The following is a 23,285-nucleotide window of genomic DNA, read 5'->3' as shown; positions in this document are numbered from 1 at the left end:
ATAAAACTATGAAATTAATAAAAAATAATCCCAGGTAAACTCTAATCCATTCATTTACATTCCTTGCATGATGAAGTCATATAAAATCCCAATATAATACAAGTGTATATTCTTGAAAAATTAATCATTATAAATTTTTATTATTATTACTTAAGCAATAAGTAAAAATTGTGATGAAATATAGTGGACTTTAAACTCTGCATTTCATTCACTAGACTTACCATAACATTTATTCTTCCAAAATCATTTTCAGTGCTCTAAGAGTTCAAAAGTAGTACAGCCTCTCCTCACTTAATGATGGAGTTCCGTTCCTAAGACCATGTCAGTAAACGAATTCATCGCTAAGTGAGGAGCATACTATAATGGTAGTGGGTATGTGTCAACCATCTTTGATATTATTTTAATGTCACCTTTGCACCATTTATAATATTTCTGGTATATTTTTAAATGTTTATACAGTAGTGTACTGTATATTATAATAAACAGAATAGAAGAAATCAGCTCTTATATACATTATTTAGGTATGCACACTGGTCAGAGAGCCAGTCGTAAGTCCGAGTCATCAGTAAGTGAGGAGAAGCCGTATTTATAATGCTTACCTCTGCTAATGGCACTTGAAGGATCCAGGTGAAAGTATTTGGATCAAAGACAGCACCACCAATAATATTCCCATCAGGACGCACTAAGTGAGGCAGATGAACGACGTGCTGTCGATCATTAGTGTCTAATCTTAGAATGAGATTTTTCCCAATTGTGAAGTCCACATTGAAATTTGATCCAAACTGCCGAGCTGTACCTTTGTAAACCTCTTCATGAATCTGAAGATTAAAGTTTTTAATGTTTAATACAATGTTCCTGATTCTGTTTAGCTTACAAATTTTTTTTTTTTTAATTTCAGTGGAGATGTTCTGTCTAAGAGCAATGTGTGGTATAAATATTATGCAGAGAATTCGGAGTGAGGAAATTAGAAGGTGTGGAGTTAATAAAAGCATTAGTCAGAGGGTTGAAGAGGGGTTGCTGAGGTTGTTTGGTCATTCAGAGAGAATGGATCAAAGTAGAATGACAGGGAGGGCATATAAATCTGTAGGGGAAAGAAAGCAGGGTAGGGGTTGTCCTTGAAAAGGTTGGAGGGAGTGGGCAAAGAAGGTTTTGTGGGCAAGGGGCTTAGACTTCCAGCAAGAGTGCGTCAGCATGTTAGATAGGAGTGAATGGAGACAAATGATTTTTGTGACCTGACAAGCTGTTGGAGTGTGAGCAGGGTAATATTTAGTGAAGGGATTCAGGGAAACAAATTATTTTTATATAGCCAGACTTGAGTACTGAAAATGGGAAGTACAATGCCTGCACTTTACAGGAGGGGTTTGGGATATTGACAGTTTGGAGGGATATGTTATATATCTTTATGTATGCTTCTAAACTGTTGCATCTGGGCACCTCAACAAAAACCGTGATTATGTATAAGTGAGGTGAAAGTGTTGAATGATTATGAAAGTATTTTCTTTTTGGGGACTTTCATTCTTTATGGGTCACCCTGCCTCGGTGGGAGATGGCCAACTTGTTGAAAAAAAAAAAATTCATATGCTGTACATCAACTACTTTTTCTAAAATTTTTAATGTTATTAGATTTTTTTAACACACTGACTCTCTCCCACCAAAACAGGGTGACCCAAAAAAGATACACTTTCACCATAATCTTACAGAATCATTGTCTTTGTAGAGGCAAGCAGATACGACAATTTAGATGTCACTCCAATCAGCAAATATCCCAAACTCCAGAAAAGGATCACAGTTCAAGTGTAACAAACCCTTGGTATTTAAGGAGATCTTCAAAAGAGAATAAGAATAAGAATAAGAATAAGAAATTTATTTAGACATGATACATAGTTGTACAAAGGAATATAATAGTTGGGTGTACATGCCAAAAGCCCCTTGTATGCAAAGCATTTCGGGCGAACTTAATATTAACTTAAGATTAGTAGGGCAATAACAGATTATTATATTGGCCATTGATGAGTTACAGTGAGTACAAGTACAAGTTTAGTAGAGTACAAGTTTAGTAGAGAAGTTCAGTAGTGAGTAATTACAGTTTTAAAATTAGTTTACAAAAATTACATTACAATGGTATAATTTGAATTGATTTACAATATGGAATTATTACAATGGAACAATTTAAAACAATTTACAATATGAAATTATTACAATTTAGTATTATTGAAGACAATGAAATTTAAGCATCCTAATTTTGAAGTAACGAGTATATGGATGAGCAATCCTTAGCACAATACAGTAGACCCCCGCATAACGATCACCTCCCAATGCGACCAATTATGTAAGTGTATTTATGTAAGTGCGTTTGTACGTGTATGTTTGGGGGTCTGAAATGGACTAATCTACTTCACAATATTCCTTATGGGAACAAATTCAGTCAGTACTGGCACCTGAACATACTTCTGGAATGAAAAATTATCGTTAACCGGGGGTCCACTGTATATAGTAATGAAGTTGAATTAAGTTTATAGCTGAGCAGTCTTAACTTATTTAGAAGTTTTCTGTATAGCTTTTGAGTAACTGGTAGGTAGTGAGTATGATTTGTCTGGTTAATTTTGGGTGATGAGATGATTTCTAAGTAGAGCCTTAAATTGATTTGCAGGCAGGGGTCCTTTAACGTGTTCTGGCAATGAATTCCAGAGCTTAGGGCCCTTTACGTGCATAGCATTTTTGCATAGGGAGAGATGGACATGAGGGATATTGAAGAGTGATTTGTGTCTTGTATTGTGGCTGTGTGTTCTGTTACAGTTATCAACGAGGAGTTTGAGAGGAGGGTTTATATTTGAGTGTAGTGTTCTGTGTATGTAGTAGGTACAATAATAATTGTGGACATTTTGTATATTAAGCAAGTTAAGACTCTTGAAAAGCTGTGGAGTATGCTGTCAAGTGCAGGAGTTGGTAATCAATCGCACTGCAGGTTTTTGTTGGGTTGTTAAAGGTTTAAGGTGATTTGCTGTGGTTGAGCCCCATGCATAAATACCATAGGTGAGGTAAGGGTAAATGAGAGAGTGGTAAAAAGCAAGAAGAGCTGATTGGGGTACATAGTACTGTATCTTTAAAAGGATGCCTACTGTTTTGGAGACTTTCTTGGATATTTGTTGTATGTGTATCTGGAATTTGAGACCACAGTCAAGGTGGAGAACAAGAAATTTGCCCTCTGTGAGTCTAGAAATGGGTGAACCATTTATTATTATGTTTAGCTGTACATTTGAAGCTCTGTTTCCAAACAGCATGAAGTAGGTTTTGTCTATATTGAGAGTAAGTTTGTTGGTAGTCATCCAAGTAGATATTTTTAGTAATTCGGCATGTACAGTGTCTGTTAGTAAGGTTGGGTGTGGGTGAGAGAAGACATAAGTAGTGTCATCTGCAAATAAAATGGGTTTAAGGAGTTTAGATGCATTTGGTAGATCAATGATGTAAATGAGAAAGAGAAGTGGGCCAAGGACACTCCTCCATGGGACCCCAACAAGAACAGGTTGAGTAGTGGAATTAGCTCCATTTGTGTCTACATACTGGTTTCTACTGCTAAGATCTTAGATAACTTGAGAGTGAGTCCTCTGATCTCAGAATGTTGTAACTTATGGTGCAATAGGTCATGGTCAATTGTATCAAAAGCTTTTTGTAAGTCTATGAAAATTCCCATGGATATGCTGGATAGGATTCAGTGCTCATAGTAATACAATCAGAGCTGGATTAAGATTTTGTAGGCCCCTGGGCTACAGGTACTGTGAGAACCCCAGTGATATTTTCAAAAGAAAAAATTAGTTAAAGAAATATTAAATTTATTTTTACATGGCTAACCATAATTAAAATTTAAACATTTACTTTGCTTAATTTCTTGGAAACAAATTTCTCCAAAACATCAGTAAATTGTTCTCCATGGGGAAGTGGAACAGAATTCTTCCTCCGTAAGCCATGCGTGTTGTAAGAGGCGACTAAAATGCCGGGAGCAAGGGGCTAGTAACCCCTTCTCCTGTATATATTACTAAATTTGAAAGGAGAAACTTTGGTTTTTCCTTTTGGGCCACCCCGCCTCGGTGGGATACGGCCGGTGTGTTGAAAGAAAGAAAGATCAGTAAATTGTAAGTTGCTGAGAACGTCACTGGAGGCCCTCTAGCTGGCGATGGCCCCTGTGCTACATCCCCTAAAGCCCATACCCTAATCCATCCCTGAATACAGTCAATTAAACCACTCATCTGAGACGGAAACATTAAATTATGACAAAACAAGTGTCACCACAAAAGAAAGAACCATTGCTCTTTACCTGGGCTGATTGTCAAGAAGCTTAAGTGAACATCACTAATTATGCAGAACCTTGAGTATTGCTGACAAGTATGGCAGAAAGACCTTGAGATGAATGAGAAACTTCTTCAGTACATACTTGGATATCTTCATTTTTGGAAATGTTTTGCCAACTGGTGCCTTTATCAGTACAATACAGAGAAAGAACAGTAGATGTGAAGAGGAAGTTTTAGATAATCAGTCCCTCAGTCTTATCAAAGCTGAACACATCGTATTTAAGTTAAAGGGACTGATTAACTCATATGTACTCTCTCTTTGCATATTCTGCCATTTTTTACTATATTACACAGATAAAGCAACTGGCTGGTGAAACATTTCCACAATATACTCAAGTGTTGTGCAAGTCACTCATTCATTTACTTTTCTGATTTCTAAACCATTTTTATAATATTAGAAAGACCTTTATTATAAATGTTTCACTCTGGGTCTGGTTTCATCAAACTCTGAGTGCAAAATGTCATTTACAACAAAGGTTTGCTCTGCACTAAGTGTCTCCCTACACAAAACATGGCATTTTACATTTAAATACAGCAGTCCCCCCATATTTACGGGGGATATGTTCCAAGACCTACCATGGAAACTGTGGATAGTAATGAACCAAGTCATTTTTCATTTACATGCATCTTCTTCTTTCAACAAACCAGCCGTATCTCACTGAGGCAGGGTGGCCCAAAAAAGAAAAACAAAAGTTTACTAGCCCCTTGCTCCTGGCATTTTAGTCACCTCTTATGACACACACATGGCTTACTGAGAGAGAATTCTGTCCCACTTTTCCATGGAGATGCCAAGCCCATGATGACACTCTTCAGGTTGCCTGTTCTATCTAGGCTGGAATATTGCTGCACACTAACAGCACCTTTCAAGGCAGGTGAAATTGCTGACCTAGGAAATGTACAGAGAACCTTTAAGGCACACACAACTGCAATAAAACACCTCATTTTCTGGGAATGCTTGAAGTTCCTAAACCTGTACTCACTAGAATGCAGGAGGGAGAGATACATGATTATATACACCTGGAAAATCCTAGAGGGACTAGTACCAAACTAGTACCAAACTAGTACCAAAGTGTCAGGGGCCCAAGACTGTTCAACTGTCTCCCAGCATACATCAGGGGGATTACCAATAGACCCCTGGCTGTCGTCAAGCAGGCACTGGACAGGCACCTAAAGTCAGTACCTGACCAGCCGGGCTGTGGGTCATGCATTGGAATGCATGTGGCTAACAGTAACAGCCTGGTTGATCAGGCCCTGATCAACCATGAGGCCTGGTCACAGACCGGGCCGTGGAGCCGTTGACCCCCAGAACTCTCTCCAGGTATACTCCAGGAGATAAGTGGAAATAAACAAAAACAAGAACTAGGAAGAAAATAGAAGAAAACCCAGAGGGGTGTGTATACATATGCTTGTACATGTATGTGTAGTGTGACCTAAGTGTAAGTAGAAGTAGCAAGATATACCTGAAACCTTGCATGTGTATGAGACAGAAAAAAGACACCAGGAATCCTACCATCATGTAAAACAATTACAGGCGTCCGTTTCACACTCACTTGGCAGAACGATTGTACCTCCCTGGGTGGTTGCTGTCTACCAACCTACTACCTAGGATTTACACACATACCTATGATAACCTTTAATTGATAAATTACATACAATGCGCACAGTCAGTCGAGAATTAGCAGTTTTTCACCGATGGGAAGCACTTCATGACTTCTCTTAGGCTTTGAAGAACTGCTACCATCACTACATACGCACTCTGGGGCTATTATTAAGCAAAATTATGGTTATTTTCTGGCCATGGTAAACCACGGATAACTGAAACAGAAGAAACAGAATCCAAGGATATGGGGGTTCTACTGTACATTTAATTCCACTCTTGGGTGACAGAGAAGAGTTGCATATTGATGAAGCAGTCATTAACAGGGTTAAAAAAAAAAAACCTCACATAAACAGGATGGTGTTGGAAAATTTTCTTTAATAAACCCTGGGTAAAATATGGATAATGCATTTCATATTTTTTATGAAATATGAAAAGTTATTACAAAATTGAAAGATTAATAGTCACATGACTCCTTCAACTAACAAATGAGCAAGAGGGCAAGCAAGAGAGAGAGGATGGGTAAGAGGGCAACCAAGAAGACTTGTAAGAGTGAACAAGAGGGCAAGCAAGATGAGTAACAGAGCATTTAGTTTAGTCTAACCAAGCTAAGTCAAAGTATATTTCCACATAACAAACAACAAAACAAAGTTTATTTCTTTGCAAGGTTACATTGAGATTATGAAATTACAATAATGGGGTACAGTGCAAAGAGCCACTATCATGCCTAAGCATTATGGGCAGACTTAATTTAATGGCTTAAATACTACTTCATACTAAAGAAATTGATCATAGTTTGTTTAAGTTATACATCTTCTTTGTTTATAGCAGACAGTAGTTTTACTCTAATTACAATAGTTTCAATAATGAATATTGAAATTAAATTATGGGAATATAACATTGTGAGTTGTTGAAAGTAGTTTACAGTATGAGAATGCTACAGTTGGGTGTAAGGCAGTATTGTTTTGGGTAGGTATTTATACTACAAAGTAGGATTAATAATGTATGAACTTTGGGCATCTAGATTTGAAGTTTTAAGATTTGATACTATGTCATTAAATGTACACAAATAAGTATTTGATGAATGTAATTTTAAAGGAGGGGTTTGGGATATTGGCTGTTTGGAGTGACATCTAAACTGTTCTATCTGAATGCCTCTGCAAAGACAGTGATTATGTATAAATGATGGTGAAAGTGTTGAATGATGATGAAAGTTTTTTCTTTCTTTCTGGGTTTTTTCTTTCTTTTTGGGTCACCCTGCCTTGGTGGGAAACAGCCAATGTGTAAAAAAAAAAACTAAGTAGATTAAATACATCATTGTACATGATTATAGGAAAAATTATCTGGATTATAGTCTAGTAAGTGTGAAGGAACATTTTTTACATTTGATAACATATTCAAGAACTCAAATTCTTGAAACATGTTAATGAGAGGCCATGCAAGAGTGAATGAACATGACAGAGGCAGAAAAAAAAATATATAAGCAAGAGTACTGATCAAGTGAGCAAGCACATCATACAAGATAAAATCTCAAAATCTGCTTAAGTGAGGAGAATTCATGGGCCTGGTACCTCTTCCACTATAATTCCTATTATAAATTCTTTTCACATATTTCATAAATCTTAGAGATTATGATACAAGGTCAATACAAATAAAACAGAGGTGATATGAAGACTCACAGTGACTGTAGTGTTGCTGCGGGGAGGTGGTGGCTGATAAGTGAGTGCACCATCAAAAGCATCTTCCAACATGTGGCCTTCATCAATGTCATTCACGGTGAATGTTTTACCACCAGTCAGCTCTGCAATTTTTTCTAACTTTGGATCTGCTTCTGCCCTAAAAGATCAAATTAATCAGATATTACACTTTACTGCTATGTTTATAATATTACAGTGATAATAACCTTAAAATTGTAGTTTTTGTTACAAATACTTTATTTCTTTTCTGCAGTATATAGGTAATGAAGTTTACGTGTAATAAAATACTGTTAGGCACCAAAGAAAGCCACTAACACGTGGTGCATTTTGGGCAGACTAATCCTAATGCTCAACCCCTTGAGGGCTCGTGCCGTTCTTCTACAGGTTTAAAGCCAGGGTCCATGCCATAGTACTGCGTGATGAGCTCAGCTCACTCAGATAAGCTGTGAGCGGTAAATGTAGGCCTAGATAAAAGAGAATGGGTCCATATGGTAAGTATGCACCATATATAAAAATCCTGCAGCACGCAGTGCATAATGATAAAAAAACTGCGACCATATTTTTGACTTAAAACAGTGACTTTGTAGTGTATTTTCATATGGTTTTCTTGTATTCTCGGTTTCTTAGTCTCATTTGATAGAATGGAAGATATAGAAATAGCCATGATTTTGACAATAACATGAAATTGAGCTCAAAGTAGCTGAAATGTTCGATTTTTGCCAGTGTTCAAGAGCAAACAAATCACATCACATGTCCAATACATATTAACTGGTGGTTCTAATAAGCGTTCACAAATACCCTGGTGTTATTTATCTAATTATTACAATATTGTATAAGAGTAAATCTTCTGTTTCTCGGTGTGAATAAAGATTCTTTGTGTGAATAAAAAATCAAAATGGAATTCATGTGTAAAGCCTGGAAACATAACTAATGAACAAAGGAAATGTTATTTTAGTGCCAGGAATGCCTGCATTGTTTTTCTGAACTCTATTTTGAAATTGACCAAATTATCAATATCTGATCACTTTACTGGGTAGCTGAAATAGTTGACTGGGCAGTTTCTTATGCTCAATCAATAAAATGGAAGGCATACTAGCAAAATAGCTAATAATTTGGTCAACCGGAACAATATAATTGTTCTAAAATAGGACTCAAAGAGGGCAAAATCGCTGATGCATAAATATCACAAAGTAAAATTCGCAATAGCATAATTTTATCAATTTTCCATCAAATGTTGTACTTTTTGTTTTATTACCTTCAGAAAAAGATTCTCTACTTTTCATAAGAAAAAATAATTTTTTTTCAAAATTCTTGGACCCTGTGGACAAGTTTCAGACTGGGGGTCTTGACCCTCAAGGGCTTAAAGTCAACTTAAGAACTAGACATGAGTTATTAAGCAAGAGTTTCTAAATGTACAAAAAAAAAAAAAAAGAGGTAGCTAAATAAACAAAAACACAATTTTAAGTATCCATTAATACTACAAATGGGTTTAGCACTTAGTTATGATTATAATAATAATTTATACTTAGGCTAGTAACCCCCTTCTCCTGTATACATTACTAAATTTAAAAAAAAGAGAAACTTTTGTTTTTCTTTTTGGGTCACCCTGCCTCAGTGGGATATGGCCAGTTTATTGAAAGAATTAATACTTCATTTTTGTTCAGTGATCTTCAGTTATGCAATTTAAAAAGTTGAAAAACTAAGAAAAGTATTCACCCAAAAGCCACTGTAATGACGCGCACACCAGAGTCCAAGACATTCTGCAGGATGTCTTTAATTCTGGGATTTTCATTTTCCTCACCATCAGTAATGAGCAGTATAACTGGGTTCTTCACACCTGCCAAAATCTGCAGATAATATAAAATAGTTATTAATGTTAATTCTTTACACTGAGTATGCTATTTTATGTTATTAAAGAATTTTTTTTTTTTATAGTTTTTAGGAAACTTTATTTAAAAAAGGTTAATCACATTAGAGAAATATTTTGAGTTATATTAATACAATATCTCAATGGGGAAGTAGAGAAGAATCCGGTGGCCTGGTGGCTAAAGCTCCCGCTTCACACACGGAGGGCCCGGGTTCGATTCCCGGCGGGTGGAAACATTCGACACGTTTCCTTACACCTGTTGTCCTGTTCACCTAGCAGCAAATAGGTACCTGGGTGTTAGTCGACTGGTGTGGGTCGCATCCTGGGGGACAAGATTAAGGACCCCAATGGAAATAAGTTAGACAGTCCTCGATGACACACTGACTTTCTTGGGTTATCCTGGGTGGCTAACCCTCCGGGGTTAAAAATCCGAATGAAATCTTATCTTATCTTATCTTCCTCAGTAAGCCATGTGTGTCATAAGAGGCGGCTAAAATGCTGGGAGCAAGGAGCTAGTAATCTCTTCTCTATAAATTACTAATTATAAAAAAAAATAAAACTTTACATTTCTTATTTTACAGGCCACCTTGCCTTTGGGAGACAGCCATTATGTTAAAAAAAAAGTTAATACAGTAATCTCTCTTATAAAACTCCTCTATATACCGTGATATTTTTTGTAATCTAGGTAGTAGGTTGGTAGACAGCAACTGCCCAGGGAGGTACTGTCCTGCCAAGTGAGTGTTCTTGTTCCTACCCTTTGTGGGCCCCTAGCTCCCTTGCAGTGCTCCTCTTTCTTAGTCTTTGACTCCACTACTTCTACTACTACTATTCTTCCTTTCCTACCATCTCTCATGTCCCGTGCCTGTCTGCTGGCCTATATCTACTCCCTCCTTCTCTCCTTTTTGTTAGTGTGACTTTGTAAATGGTTCAAATCAGACCAAAACATCGTCTTAAGCCTCTCTCTCCTACATGCAGGTTATTTATGTAGTGTTCCAGCCACGGTATTATGCCTTTTTGCTATTTATGAAACCTGTAATTATTTTACATGATGGTAGGATTGCTGGTGTTTTTTTTTTCTCACAAACATGCAAGATTTTAGGTATGTCTTGCTACTTCTGCTTATACTTAGGTCACACTACACATACATGTACAAGCATATATATACACACCCCTCTGGGTTTTCTTCTTTTTCTTACTAGTTCTTGTTTTTTTTTATTCCCTCTTATCACTAGCAGTGATAGTAGTAGCAGTATATGTGGTAAATGTTAGTAGTATTAGTGATAGTAGTACATACTGGTAGTAGTAGTGGCTATAGTTAAAGCAGTAGTGGCAGTGGTAGTAGTAGTATTTTACAGTACTATTGTTGTTATTTCCCTATATTATTATTATTATTATTATTATTATTATTATTATTATTACAGTATTATTATTATGATGCCAGCAAGCACTGGCTATCAAGTCAATTGAAGTAAAACTTTATCACACTTACTCACTTTATCTGTACCCACCTTCTTAACAGCCACATACAGTCCTGCTCCAATACTTGTCCCACCATCTGCTTTTGTCTCTATTGAGTCTGCAAGGATTTTTCTCGAAGCATCATCAGTGATCTGCATCAAACGATGCACCAGGCTGGCCCTTTGGCTGTATTAGAAATTTCTACTATTACCTATCACACAAGTCGAATTTATACAAAAAAACTGACTTGCATCAGCACAATATATCACCAGTATGCATTTATAAACATTTCCTATATAGAACGCAGGAAACATTTTTCTGGAAATTGTTGCCATATGAAAAATACGTACTTTACCATATGAAAATATGAAAACCACATGAAAATTACTTTTTGCTGATAATACTGTGCTTTTGAGGATTCTAAAGAAAAGTTGCAAAGGTTAGTGGACAAATTTGGGAGGGTGTGTTAATGTAGAAAGTTGAAAGTGAACATAGATAAGAGTAAGGTGATGAGGGTATCAAAGGATTTAGATAAAGAAAAACTGGATATAACACTGAAGGGAGGGAGTATGGAAGAAGTGAATGTTTTCAGATATTTGGGAATTGACTTGTCAGCAAATGGGTTTATGAAGGATGAGGTTAATCATAGAATTGATGAAGGAAAAAAGGTGAGTGGTGCATTGAGGTATCTGGGGAGACAAAGAAGAGAATGTACGAGAATATAGTGGTACCAACACTATTATACGGGTGTGAAGCTTGGGTTGTAAATACTGTAGCAAGGAGGCGGCTGGAGGCAGTGGAGATGTCGTGTCTAAGAGCAATGTGTGGTGTAAATATTATGCAGAGAATTAGTAGTGTGTCAGAGAGCTGAAGAGAGGCTGTGGAGGTAGTTTGGTCATTTAAGGAGAATGGAACAAAGCAGAATGACTTAGAGAGTGTATAAATTTGTAGAAGGAAGGCAGGGTAGGGGTCATCCCTGAAAAGGTTGGAGGGAGGGGGTAAAGGAGGTTTTGTGGGCGAGGGGCCTGGACTTCCAGCAAGTGTACGTGAGCGTGTTAGATAGGAGTGAATTGAGACGAGTGGCTTTTGGGACCTGACGAGCTGTAGGAGTGTGAGCAGGGTAATATTTTGTGAAGAGAATCAGGGAAACCAGTTAGCCAGACTTAAGTCCTGGAAATGGGAGGTACAATGCCTACACTTTAAAGGAGGGGTTTGGGATAGTAGCAATTTGGAGGGACATCTAAGCTGTTGTGTGTGAGTGCCTCTGCAAAGACAGTGATTATGTGTGGGTGATGGTGAAAGTGTTTAATGATGATGAAAGTTATTTTCTTTTTGGGTTTTTCTTTGTTTTTGGATCACCCTGCCTCAGTGAGAAACAGCTTACATGTTAAAAAAAAGAAAATGAAAAAATACAGTAGCATTATGTAAAGTGAAGATACAGGTAGGTTAGCCAGTACATCCTGGCCCAGGTCTCCTCCATGTGGTGACCCAACCATAAAGTGAAGACGACTTGGGGAAAAATAGGGTTACAGTCTTGGGACCTCAAAAAGTTGTAGCAGACATCACTTATTGACATGAAAGTGTGTAGAAAAAGTTGATGTGGCCCTACTGGGCTGAGCTGGATATAGCAGGTTTTATCAGCTCAATACTAAGTACACATAAAAATAAAAGCCATATTTCCTTATCAAATTGTACCAACCATGAAGAAACTCAACACACTAATACCATATGAACATATACCAAAAATAAACACATTTGATAATGCTAAAACAAACAAAAGATGTAAATACACAAAATGTCAAAGGCAACATCAGTTAGGTCCGTCAACACTGGTAAAAATATAAGCCACATTTCCTGACTATAAATAAGCATATAGGAACTCTTCACACTTATACTAAGTAAACATATACTAAAGAAGAATGTATCTGAGAAGTATAACCAAGAAAAATGCAGAATTGTAATATAATGACCTGGGAGGTTGTTGCTGCTACTTTTTTATGGGCTATGATGCATGTGTCTCATAAGCCCTGCTCCCAGTTGTGCCTGGGACATGTGGAGAGGTGCCAACTACGACATTCCCCGTGTCCGACTAAATCTTTACAAAAATTCAATGTATGTCAAAGGCCCTAAAATCTGGAACACCCTACCCGAAAACTCTAGAACTGCAGACACATCCATCACCTTCAAAATTACCGTTAGAAAACATCTTATCTCCCTGATACACCCCGTCAACTAACTACATAAAAACCACCTGGAGGTTCACGCTTACACTCACTCACTCACCCATTTGACTATAAGCACAGAAATACGAATCTTAATCTTAAAATAATGATTCGTAACTAGTCATAAGATGGCCTGTGATACTCCAATATAGAAACTATGTATTGTGCCAAAACAAAAGCATTCACATTGCTAAACTCACAAACTAGTATTTAGTCACTTAGTATTTAGTCAACTTACTCCATAATTTGTAATAATTTAGGGTTAAGAATTAATCTAAGTTTGCCTGAAATGCCTAGCCATGCTAGGTGTCCTAGTGGTCCCCTCTGTAATTAGTATTTTATTACATGTAAACCACACAATAACCAAAATCTATAAACACCGCAATCAATTTTATTCTCTATAGAGAATAAACTTAATTGATTGAGTGATTGATTGAACTACACCTCAATACAGTGTAATCTGGGTGGAAATGTTGGGCATGTTTTCTTACACCTGCTGTACCTGTTCACCTAGCAGTAAATAGGTACCTGGGTGTTAGTCACCTCAAGGCATAAGATAAGATTTTGTTCAGACTTTTAACCCCGGTCACAGACCGGGCCGCGGGGGCGTTGACCCCCGGAACTCTCTCCAGGTAAACTCCAGGTCCAGGTAAACATAGGGCGAGTCGCCCAGGATAACCCAAAAAAATGCAATGCATCATCGAGGGACTGTCTTATTTCCATTGGGGTCCTCAATCTTATCCCCCAGGATGAAATTCACATCAGTCAACTAACACCCAGGTACCTATTTACTTGTTAGGTGAATGGGACAGTCAGTGTAAGGAAACATGCCCAATGTTTCCACCCTTGCCGGGGATTGAACCACCGTGTGTGAGGCGAGAGTGTTGCCTATCAGGATGTCCCTGTTCACTTAGCATCAAGTAGGTACTTGGGTATTAGTTGACTATTGTGGGTTGCATCCTGGGAGACAAGTTTAAAATGACCCCAATAGAAACAAGACAGTCCTCGATCATATGCTGACTTTCTCGAGTTATTTTTAGTGGTTAACCCTTCCCTGTGTTAAAAATCCAAACAAATCTTATCTTAACCAACAAACATTTTATGACATGCTAAACCTATTTGGGGTCATTCAGTGGAGGGACTGGAGAAAATTATCCTCCAATTGCTAAATGAGGCCCAATCTATGACCACTCAACTCACTAGTGATCATCCAGAAAAATTACCGAACATTTCCAAATACGTACAGCCTTTCCTCACTTAATGACGAAGTTCCATTCCTAAGACCATGTCGTTAAATAAATTCACCACTAAGTGAAGAGCATACTATAATGGTAGTGATTTTGTTTCAACCTTCTTTGATATTGTTTTAATGTCACCTCTGCACCATTTATAACATTTCTGGTATATTTTTAAATGTTTATACAGTAGTGTACTGTATATTAAAATAAACAGGAGAGAGGAAATCAGCTCTAATATACATTATGTAGGTATAAATACTGGTCAGAAAGCCCGACGTAAGTCTGAGACGTTGGTAAACGAGTACGTCACTAAGTGAGGCGAGGCTGTAAAATTAACAATATAGGCTAAAATAAATTATTTTGACTTGCTTGAATTTTATGATTGCCACATAGCTGCCAGCAGTCACTTCATGTAAGATCCAACGTCGTGCTGTTTTCCGAAGCTTGTGAATACGATAGTGGTCATTCATGCTGCCCGAGTAGTCAAGTACTAAGGCATAATTAGCATCAGCATGTTGTATTATTTGTATATCTGGGTCCACGTATCTTTCCGTTGGGGGATTCCTACAAAAAGAAATGCAGAAAGGTTAACAATGAACAGTTGTCAATATTTTAATTACCTATACCGTACAGTGAAGATAAAAAATAACAAAAACTTCTATTTTTCAAAATATCTGACAACTACAAACACCTTTGATGATATAACCACATCTCAGTTTCCAGCTAATGTTGTACATGGGTATCTAGAAATGCCACGAAAATAACCACAAAATATATAAAGCTACATATACCTAACAATATGGTGCTGCTGGATTTTCAGCACTTTACACAAGACATACAGTGCCTGGCACTAACCAAACACTCAATGACTCTACTCAGTTATGATGAAACTATACAGGAACCATGGAATTCATTCAGGCACAATATTTCACCAATTTCATTGTTGCTAATATATATACCAACAAACAAATTTTATTTCTTTGCAAAGGTTACAATGTGTGATCTACACTTTATAAAGTGATATTAAGTACAAAGAAAGCCACTAACATGCCAGGGCATTTCAGCGTGTTTGATAGGAGTGAATGGAGACAAATGGTTTTTAATACTTGACGTGCTGTTGGAGTGTGAGCAAAGTAACATTTATGAAGGGGTTCAGGGAAACCGGCAGGCCGGACTTGAGTCCTGGAGATGGGAAGTACAGTGTCTGCACTCTGAAGGAGGGGTGTTAATGTTGCAGTTTAAAAACTGTAGTGTAAATCACCCTTCTGGCAAGACAGTGATGGAGTGAATGATGGTGAAAGTTTTTCTTTTTCGGGCCACCCTGCCTTGGTGGGAATCGGCCAGTGTGATAATAAAAAAAAAAAAAAAAAATCCTAACATTTACAGATTACTTAAAACTAGGCAAAGGTAATAGAGTGATAAATTTTAATTACTGTATTCACAATTTTACCTTATTACTAAAGTGATGTGGCCAAAATTTTTTTATAATTAGTAAGATTTATAGTAGTGAGACAGCACATAATAAACAACAGTACTACAATTAGTATAATTTACAATTTTAAGTGACTGCAAAAAAGTCTTAAAACAATGATTATCTAATTTACATATTTCTAGCATGCATGGTGGGCAAGGGTGGTTATAGATTTTTTTTATTCGGAGACTTCAGGAGGTGGCTATCTGGCTGAAAGGATGGGGAAAGGGAGGAGGGGTGATACAGAACTCTGCATTTCCAGAGAAAGAACACTGTTATTTGTCTGGGTTTGATTTCCAGCAAAGGTGGAAACATTGGGCATGTTTCTTTACACCTGTTGTCCATGTTCACCCATCAGTAAAATAGGTACCTGGGTGTTGGTCAAATGGTGTGGGTCATATCCTGCGACAAAATTGACCTAATCTGCCCGAAATGCTCTGCATAACAAGCGGCTTTCTATATAGTAGTATGTCACTATGTCAGTGACATACTACTATATAGAAAAAAAAGATATTATATGTACATTAAATAAACCAACTACGAGCTTTTTAACCGCAACAACACTAATATACGCTATTGGAGCTGGAATTACCGTGGCTGCTGGCACCAGACTTGCCCTCCAATTGATCCTCGTTATAGGATTTAAAGTGTACTCATTCTGATTGCGAGGCCTCGGATGAGTCTCACATCATTATTTTTCGTCACTGCCTCCCCGTGCCGGGAGTGGGTGCTCTTTCTCTGGAAGTGCAGAGTTTTACCCCCCATCCCATCAACCAGATAGCCACCCCTAAAACCTCCAAATAAAAAAATAATAGAATTACCCCTGCAATAAAAATAATATTTTCTATGGATTTTTTTTAACTTGCACTTTATGTAAGAGTGGGAAAAAATTGTCCATATCAAAAAATATGAACAATAATTGCATGAAACTATATTAACCCTTTCAGGGTCCAAGGCCAAAATCTGAAGTCACGCACCAGTGTCCAAGAAATTTTGAAAAAAAAAAAATTTATTTTTTCTTACAGAATTAAAGAGCATATTTTTGTGAAGGTAATAAAACAAAAAAAATTAGAATCTGATCAGTACTTACCGAGATACAGTGCCAAGAAGTTTGTAGAAAATGATGTGGTGGCGGCAACATCGACGAATTCCACATACGCGTATTATATTATTTTGTTGTTTTAGTTGTTTTTTCTTTTCTTTTCCAATTTTTTTCTATTCCTACTAACATTTGGGGCCTGAGAGACCAATACTGTATATAATTGATATATATATACTCACTGTATTGAACACAATAACCGCACTAAAGTTATTATCATATTATTGTTTACCACTGTTGTTTATTACAATAAACATGCACAAATATTGTATAATACTAATGTTCTATCATATATTTACATATTTACAATCACTGGACATGGTTTTAGAACTGCTGGAGCTTGTGGAACTCCTTGAAACAAGGCACCATGCACAGAGGCACCTTACATTCCTCACACATAAACCGAGTGTCTTTGCGTCTTTGTTGCCGTCGTTTTGTTTGTGCACAGACAATGCATCTCTTCTGAGCAAATTTCTTTTGAGTTGAAGGAAGCTGTATTATGAAATGATCACCTTCCCTCCTCAAACGCTTGGGTATATTGTGATGAATTCGAGGACCATGTTGTATTGCAGGTGTTGTTGCCTGGTACTTCATTATGAGTTGTCTGACAACAGACAGACAAAATTCACCATACGGTGGTCTGTTACCAGTCTTTATTTGGTACATATTATATGCATTCAGCATTGAAATGTCCATGAGATGGAAGAAAAGTTTCATGTACCACTTGTAACTCTTACGAACACAGTCAACAAAACCAATCTGCATGTCACACTTGTCAACCAAGCGCATGTTTTGTGTATAATCAATCACTGTCACTGGTTTTCGAATACGTTCATTGGTCACTCGATCAACTTTGCCACTGTCTTGCATTTCATTATGGTGAATGGTTGTCAACAATGTGACATCTCGTTTGTCATGCCACCGTAATGCCATGATGTCATTGGCAGTAAACACCTGCACGTCATCACCACGAACACCTGCGTTGAGCCTGGGCATATGTTTACGATTAGAACGCACTGTGCCACACACATCTGTCTTGTTCACTCGCATGAAATCACTGAGTAATGGGCTTGTGTACCAGTTATCGGTATATAATGTATGGCCCTTACCAAGATAAGGTGCCATCATGTTTCTCACTACGTCACCTGATATACCCAATAACATCTTGGTATCTTTCAATGTTTTACTACCTGTGTATACAACAATATCCAACACCAGGCCACTGTCACAATCACAGAGTACAAACAATTTTATACCAAAGCGGTTCCTCTTGCTCGGTATATACTGCTTGAATGACAGTCTACCTTTGAACAAAATCAAAGACTCGTCAATTACAAGATTCTTGAATGGATAAAAGTATATCCTGAACTTTTGTTTGAGATACATGAAAACATTTCTAATCTTGTATAACCTGTCACTTCTGTCAGGCCTGGTTTTGTCAGAGAAGTGCAACATACGTAACAGTAAGATAAACCTGTTCACTGGTATTATTTCACTGAAGGATGGGGTACAAATTAGCCAATCTGTGGACCAGTATGCTTTTATATTATGCTTATAGACGTGAGGCATAAGCATTATTGTTGCAAAAAGCAAATACATTTCTGCAACAGTCGTCTCTTTCCACCTGTGTAGTCTTGACTGTGGTGATAAGATCGTATTTGCCATGGTGTACTGAAAATACTTATTACTTTCCCTGACAATAATTTCCATCAATGGCTGGTCAAAGAATAATTCAAAGAATTCCAGTTCATTGGCCGTGGTTCCAAGGGGACAGGTAGGTAGAATTCCACTTTGCGAGTCATCAAAGTGGCGAGGGCTGGGAACAAAATTGGGATTTTGCTGCCAATCCCAGATACGGTTTGCTGGTGGATACTGGACATCATAGGCTGGTTGTACGGGTGGTTGCGGCGGGCTGGTGGGTGATGCTCCTCTTTGTCCTTGAACTGACGAGTCAGCAGCGTGGATTCCCGCGTGGCACAGCGAGTCACGCATGGCGGTGCCACTACCACCAGCCCCACTAACACCATCCACTGATGTCTGTGGCCCATCCATGCCAAGTGTAGCCACATCATCCTCACTATCACTACCTAAAACGGGTGTAGGGCCATGGGATGTACTCCGGGATGTACTCTGGGATGTACTCCGTCCCCTGGGCACAGCATAGGGTACACTACCCGAGCGCATGCGGCGGCGGACATACTGACGCTTCACTGGTGAATATGTTTCCTCACTATCACTACTCGAATGATCGTCGAGCGCAATAAAATCACAATCCACGTCAGAATCATCGTCATTACTGAAGTCAGAGGCCAGGCCACGGGAAAATATTAGTTTTCTCTTATGTTTAGGAACACCCGACGGTGAGTCACGAGTGCCCACACCAGAGGTAGAAGGTCGAGGATCGTCGGGGTTTTCTGCACTATTATCGATATCCTGGTCATTATTTTCAGTCACTAACTTATCAAAGCCGTAGAATTCGTCTTCATTTCCACTTCCATCAGTGTCAGAACTATCAGACAGGAAGAGGAGAGTCCCAATTTTCCGGGGAGTGAGAGCTGACTTGCGACGAGGCATGGTGAACAAGGGTGACTGAGCCGGCGTTCCCACAATGCTATGCAGGCGCCTAGATTTTTTGTTTATGGCGCACACCCACGGCGCAGACCCATTCTCTCATATGTAGGCCTATGAGCGCTTTCGCGCTAAATTTGACGGCGCTAGAATTTTGGCATAGATCTACGGTTTGGACACTCACCGACCAGCCGTAGATCTACGGGACGGACCCTGAAAGGGTTAATATGCAAGCCATTAAAATATTGATAGTCACTCTGACTTTGCTCACTGTAAATAACATTTAGCCACTTTTTTTTTTTTTTTTTACAAGAATTCTTTTCTAAAATATAGTGTAAAGGTAGAAAGTTGAAAGTGAACATATATAAGAGTAAGGTGATGAGGGTATCAAATGATTTAGATAAAGAAAAATTGGATATCAAATTGGAGAGATGGAGTATGGAAGAAGTGAATGTTTTCAGATATTTGGGAGTTGACGTGTCAGCGGATGGATGTATGAAGGATGAGGTTAATCATAGAATTGCTGAAGGAAAAAAGTAAATGATGCATTGAGGTATATGTGGAGACAAAAAACATTATCTATGGAGGCAAAGAAGGGAATGTATGAAAGTATAGTGGTACCAACACTCTTGAACATCAAAATGGTACACAATACCGACAGGTTGTTAGGTAAGACACATATGCAACAGTTAGACAACTTTATTCCGAAACGTTTCGCCTACACAGTAGGCTTCTTCAGTCGAATACTGTTCCTGCCTACTTTCTGTATTCGACTGAAGAAGCCTACTGTGTAGGCAAAACGTTTCGGAATAAAGTTGTCTAACTGTTGCATATGTGTCTTACCTAACAACCAACACTCTTATATGGGTGTGAAGCTTGGGTTGTAAATGTTGCAGCAAGGAGGCGGTTGGAGGCAGTGGAGGTGTCCTGTCTAAGAGCAATGTGTGGTGTAAATATTAGGCAGAGAACTAAGAGTGTGGAAATTAGAAAAAGGTGTGGAGTAATAAAAGTATTAGTCAGAGGGCTGAAGAGGGGTTGTCTAGGTGGTTTGGTCATTTAGAGAGAATGAATCAAAGTAGAATGATATGGAGAGCGTATAAATCTATAGGGGAAGGTTGGCGGGGTAGGGGTCGTCCTCGAAAAGGATGGAGGGAGGGGGTAAAGGAGGTTGTGTGGGTGAGGGGCTTTGACTTCCAGCAAGCATGAGTGAGCATGTTAGATAGGAGTGAATGGAGATGAATGGTATTTGGGACCTGACGAGCTGTTGGAATGAGAGCAAGGTAATATTTAGTGAAGGGATTCAGGGAAACCAGTTATTTTTATATAGCCAGATCTGAATCATGGAAATGGGAAGTACAATGCCTGCACTTTAACCCTTTCAGGGTCCGTCCCGTAGATCTACGGCTGGTCGGTGAGTGTCCAAACCGTAGATCTACGCCAAAATTCTAGCGCCGTCAAATTTAGCGCGAAAGCGCTCATAGGCCTACATATGAGAGAATGGGTCTGCGCGGTGGGTGTGCGCCATAAACAAAAAATCTAGGCGCCTGCATAGCATTGTGGGAACGCCGGCTCAGTCACCCTTGTTCACCATGTCTCGTCGCAAGTCAGCTCTCACTCCCCGGAAAATTGGGACTCTCCTCTTCCTGTCTGATAGTTCTGACACTGATGGAAGTGGAAATGAAGACGAATTCTACGGCTTTGATGAGTTAGTGACCGAAAATAATGACCAGGATATCGATAATAGTGCAGAAAACCCCGACGATCCTCGACCTTCTACCTCTGGTGTGGGCACTCGTGACTCACGGTCGGTTGTTCCTAAACGTAAGAGAAAACTAATATTTTCCCGTGGCCTGGCCTCTGACTTCAGTAATGACGATGATTCTGACGTGGATTGTGATTTTATTGCGCTCGACGATCATTCGAGTAGTGATAGTGAGGAAACATATTCACCAGTGAAGCGTCGGTATGTGCGCCGCCGCATGCGCTCGGGTAGTGTACCCTATGCTATGCCCAGGGGACGGAGTACATCCCGTAGTACATCCCGGAGTACATCCCGTGGCCCTACACCCGTTTTAGGTAGTGATAGTGAGGATGATGTGGCTACACTTGGCATGGATGGGCCACAGACATCAGTGGATGGTGTTAGTGGGGCTGGTGGTGGTAGTGGCACCGCCATGCGTGACTCGCTGTGCCACGCGGGAACCCACGCTGCTGACTCGTCAGTTCAAGGACAAAGCGGAGCGTCACCCACCAGCCCGCCACAACCACCCGTACAACCAGCCTATGATGTCCAGTATCCACCAGCAAACCGTATCTGGGATTGGCAGCAAAATCCCAATTTTGTTCCCAGCCCTCACCACTTTGATGACTCGCAAAGTGGAATTCTACCTACCTGTCCCCTTGGAACCACGGCCAATGAACTGGAATTCTTTGAATTATTCTTTGACCAGCCATTGATGGAAACTATTGTCAGGGAAAGTAATAAGTATTTTCAGTACACCATGGCAAATACGATCTTATCACCACAGTCAAGACTACACAGGTGGAAAGAGACGACTGTTGCAGAAATGTATTTGCTTTTTGCAACAATAATGCTTATGCCTCACGTCTATAAGCATAATATAAAAGCATACTGGTCCACAGATCGGCTAATTTGTACCCCATCCTTCAGTGAAATAATACCAGTGAACAGGTTTATCTTACTCTTACGTATGTTGCACTTCTCTGACAAAACCAGGCCTGACAGAAGTGACAGGTTATACAAGATTAGAAATGTTTTCATGTATCTCAAACAAAAGTTCAGGATATACTTTTATCCATTCAAGAATCTTGTAATTGACGAGTCTTTGATTTTGTTCAAAGGTAGACTGTCATTCAAGCAGTATATACCGAGCAAGAGGAACCGCTTTGGTATAAAATTGTTTGTACTCTGTGATTGTGACAGTGGCCTGGTGTTGGATATTGTTGTATACACGGGTAGTAAAACATTGAAAGATACCAAGATGTTATTGGGTATATCAGGTGACGTAGTGAGAAACATGATGGCACCTTATCTTGGTAAGGGCCATACATTATATACCGATAACTGGTACACAAGCCCATTACTCAGTGATTTCATGCGAGTGAACAAGACAGATGTGTGTGGCACAGTGCGTTCTAATCGTAAACATATGCCCAGGCTCAACGCAGGTGTTCGTGGTGATGACGTGCAGGTGTTTACTGCCAATGACATCATGGCATTACGGTGGCATGACAAACGAGATGTCACATTGTTGACAACCATTCACCGTAATGAAATGCAAGACAGTGGCAAAGTTGATCGAGTGACTAATGAACGTATTCGAAAACCAGTGACAGTGATTGATTATACACAAAACATGCGCTTGGTTGACAAGTGTGACATGCAGATTGGTTTTGTTGACTGTGTTCGTAAGAGTTACAAGTGGTACATGAAACTTTTCTTCCATCTCATGGACATTTCAATGCTGAATGCATATAATATGTACCAAATAAAGACTGGTAACAGACCACCGTATGGTGAATTTTGTTTGTCTGTTGTCAGACAACTCATAATGAAGTACCAGGTAACAACACCTGCAATACAACATGGTCCTCGAATTCATCACAATATACCCAAGCGTTTGAGAAGAGAAGGTGATCATTTCATAATACAGCTTCCTTCAACTCAAAAGAAATTTGCTCAGAAGAGATGCATTGTCTGT

General features: G+C 38.8%; 1 protein-coding gene across 9 annotated transcripts in view; it reads right to left on the bottom strand.

Moving 5' to 3' along the window:
• Positions 1-23,285, bottom strand: part of LOC128703277 (calcium-activated chloride channel regulator 1) — a 482,928-nt gene that overhangs the window by 132,297 nt on the left and 327,346 nt on the right. For 8 of the 9 annotated variants that reach the window (XM_070103296.1, XM_070103298.1, XM_070103299.1 and 5 more), the window contains 5 exons: positions 14,795-14,989; positions 11,001-11,151; positions 9,357-9,487; positions 7,623-7,779; positions 600-818 (listed from right to left, as the gene is read on the bottom strand). In XM_070103296.1, the coding sequence (XP_069959397.1) occupies positions 600-818; positions 7,623-7,779; positions 9,357-9,487; positions 11,001-11,151; positions 14,795-14,989 (853 nt within the window). The remainder of the gene's footprint in view (positions 1-599; positions 819-7,622; positions 7,780-9,356; positions 9,488-11,000; positions 11,152-14,794; positions 14,990-23,285) is intronic. The other variant, XM_070103294.1, reaches the window with a different exon arrangement.

This window comes from Cherax quadricarinatus, chromosome 85, assembly GCF_038502225.1.
Source record: "Cherax quadricarinatus isolate ZL_2023a chromosome 85, ASM3850222v1, whole genome shotgun sequence".
Lineage (NCBI taxonomy): Eukaryota > Metazoa > Arthropoda > Malacostraca > Decapoda > Parastacidae > Cherax > Cherax quadricarinatus.
The sequence above is the reverse complement of the archived record's forward strand: the minus strand, read 5'-3'. Positions and strand labels throughout refer to the sequence as shown.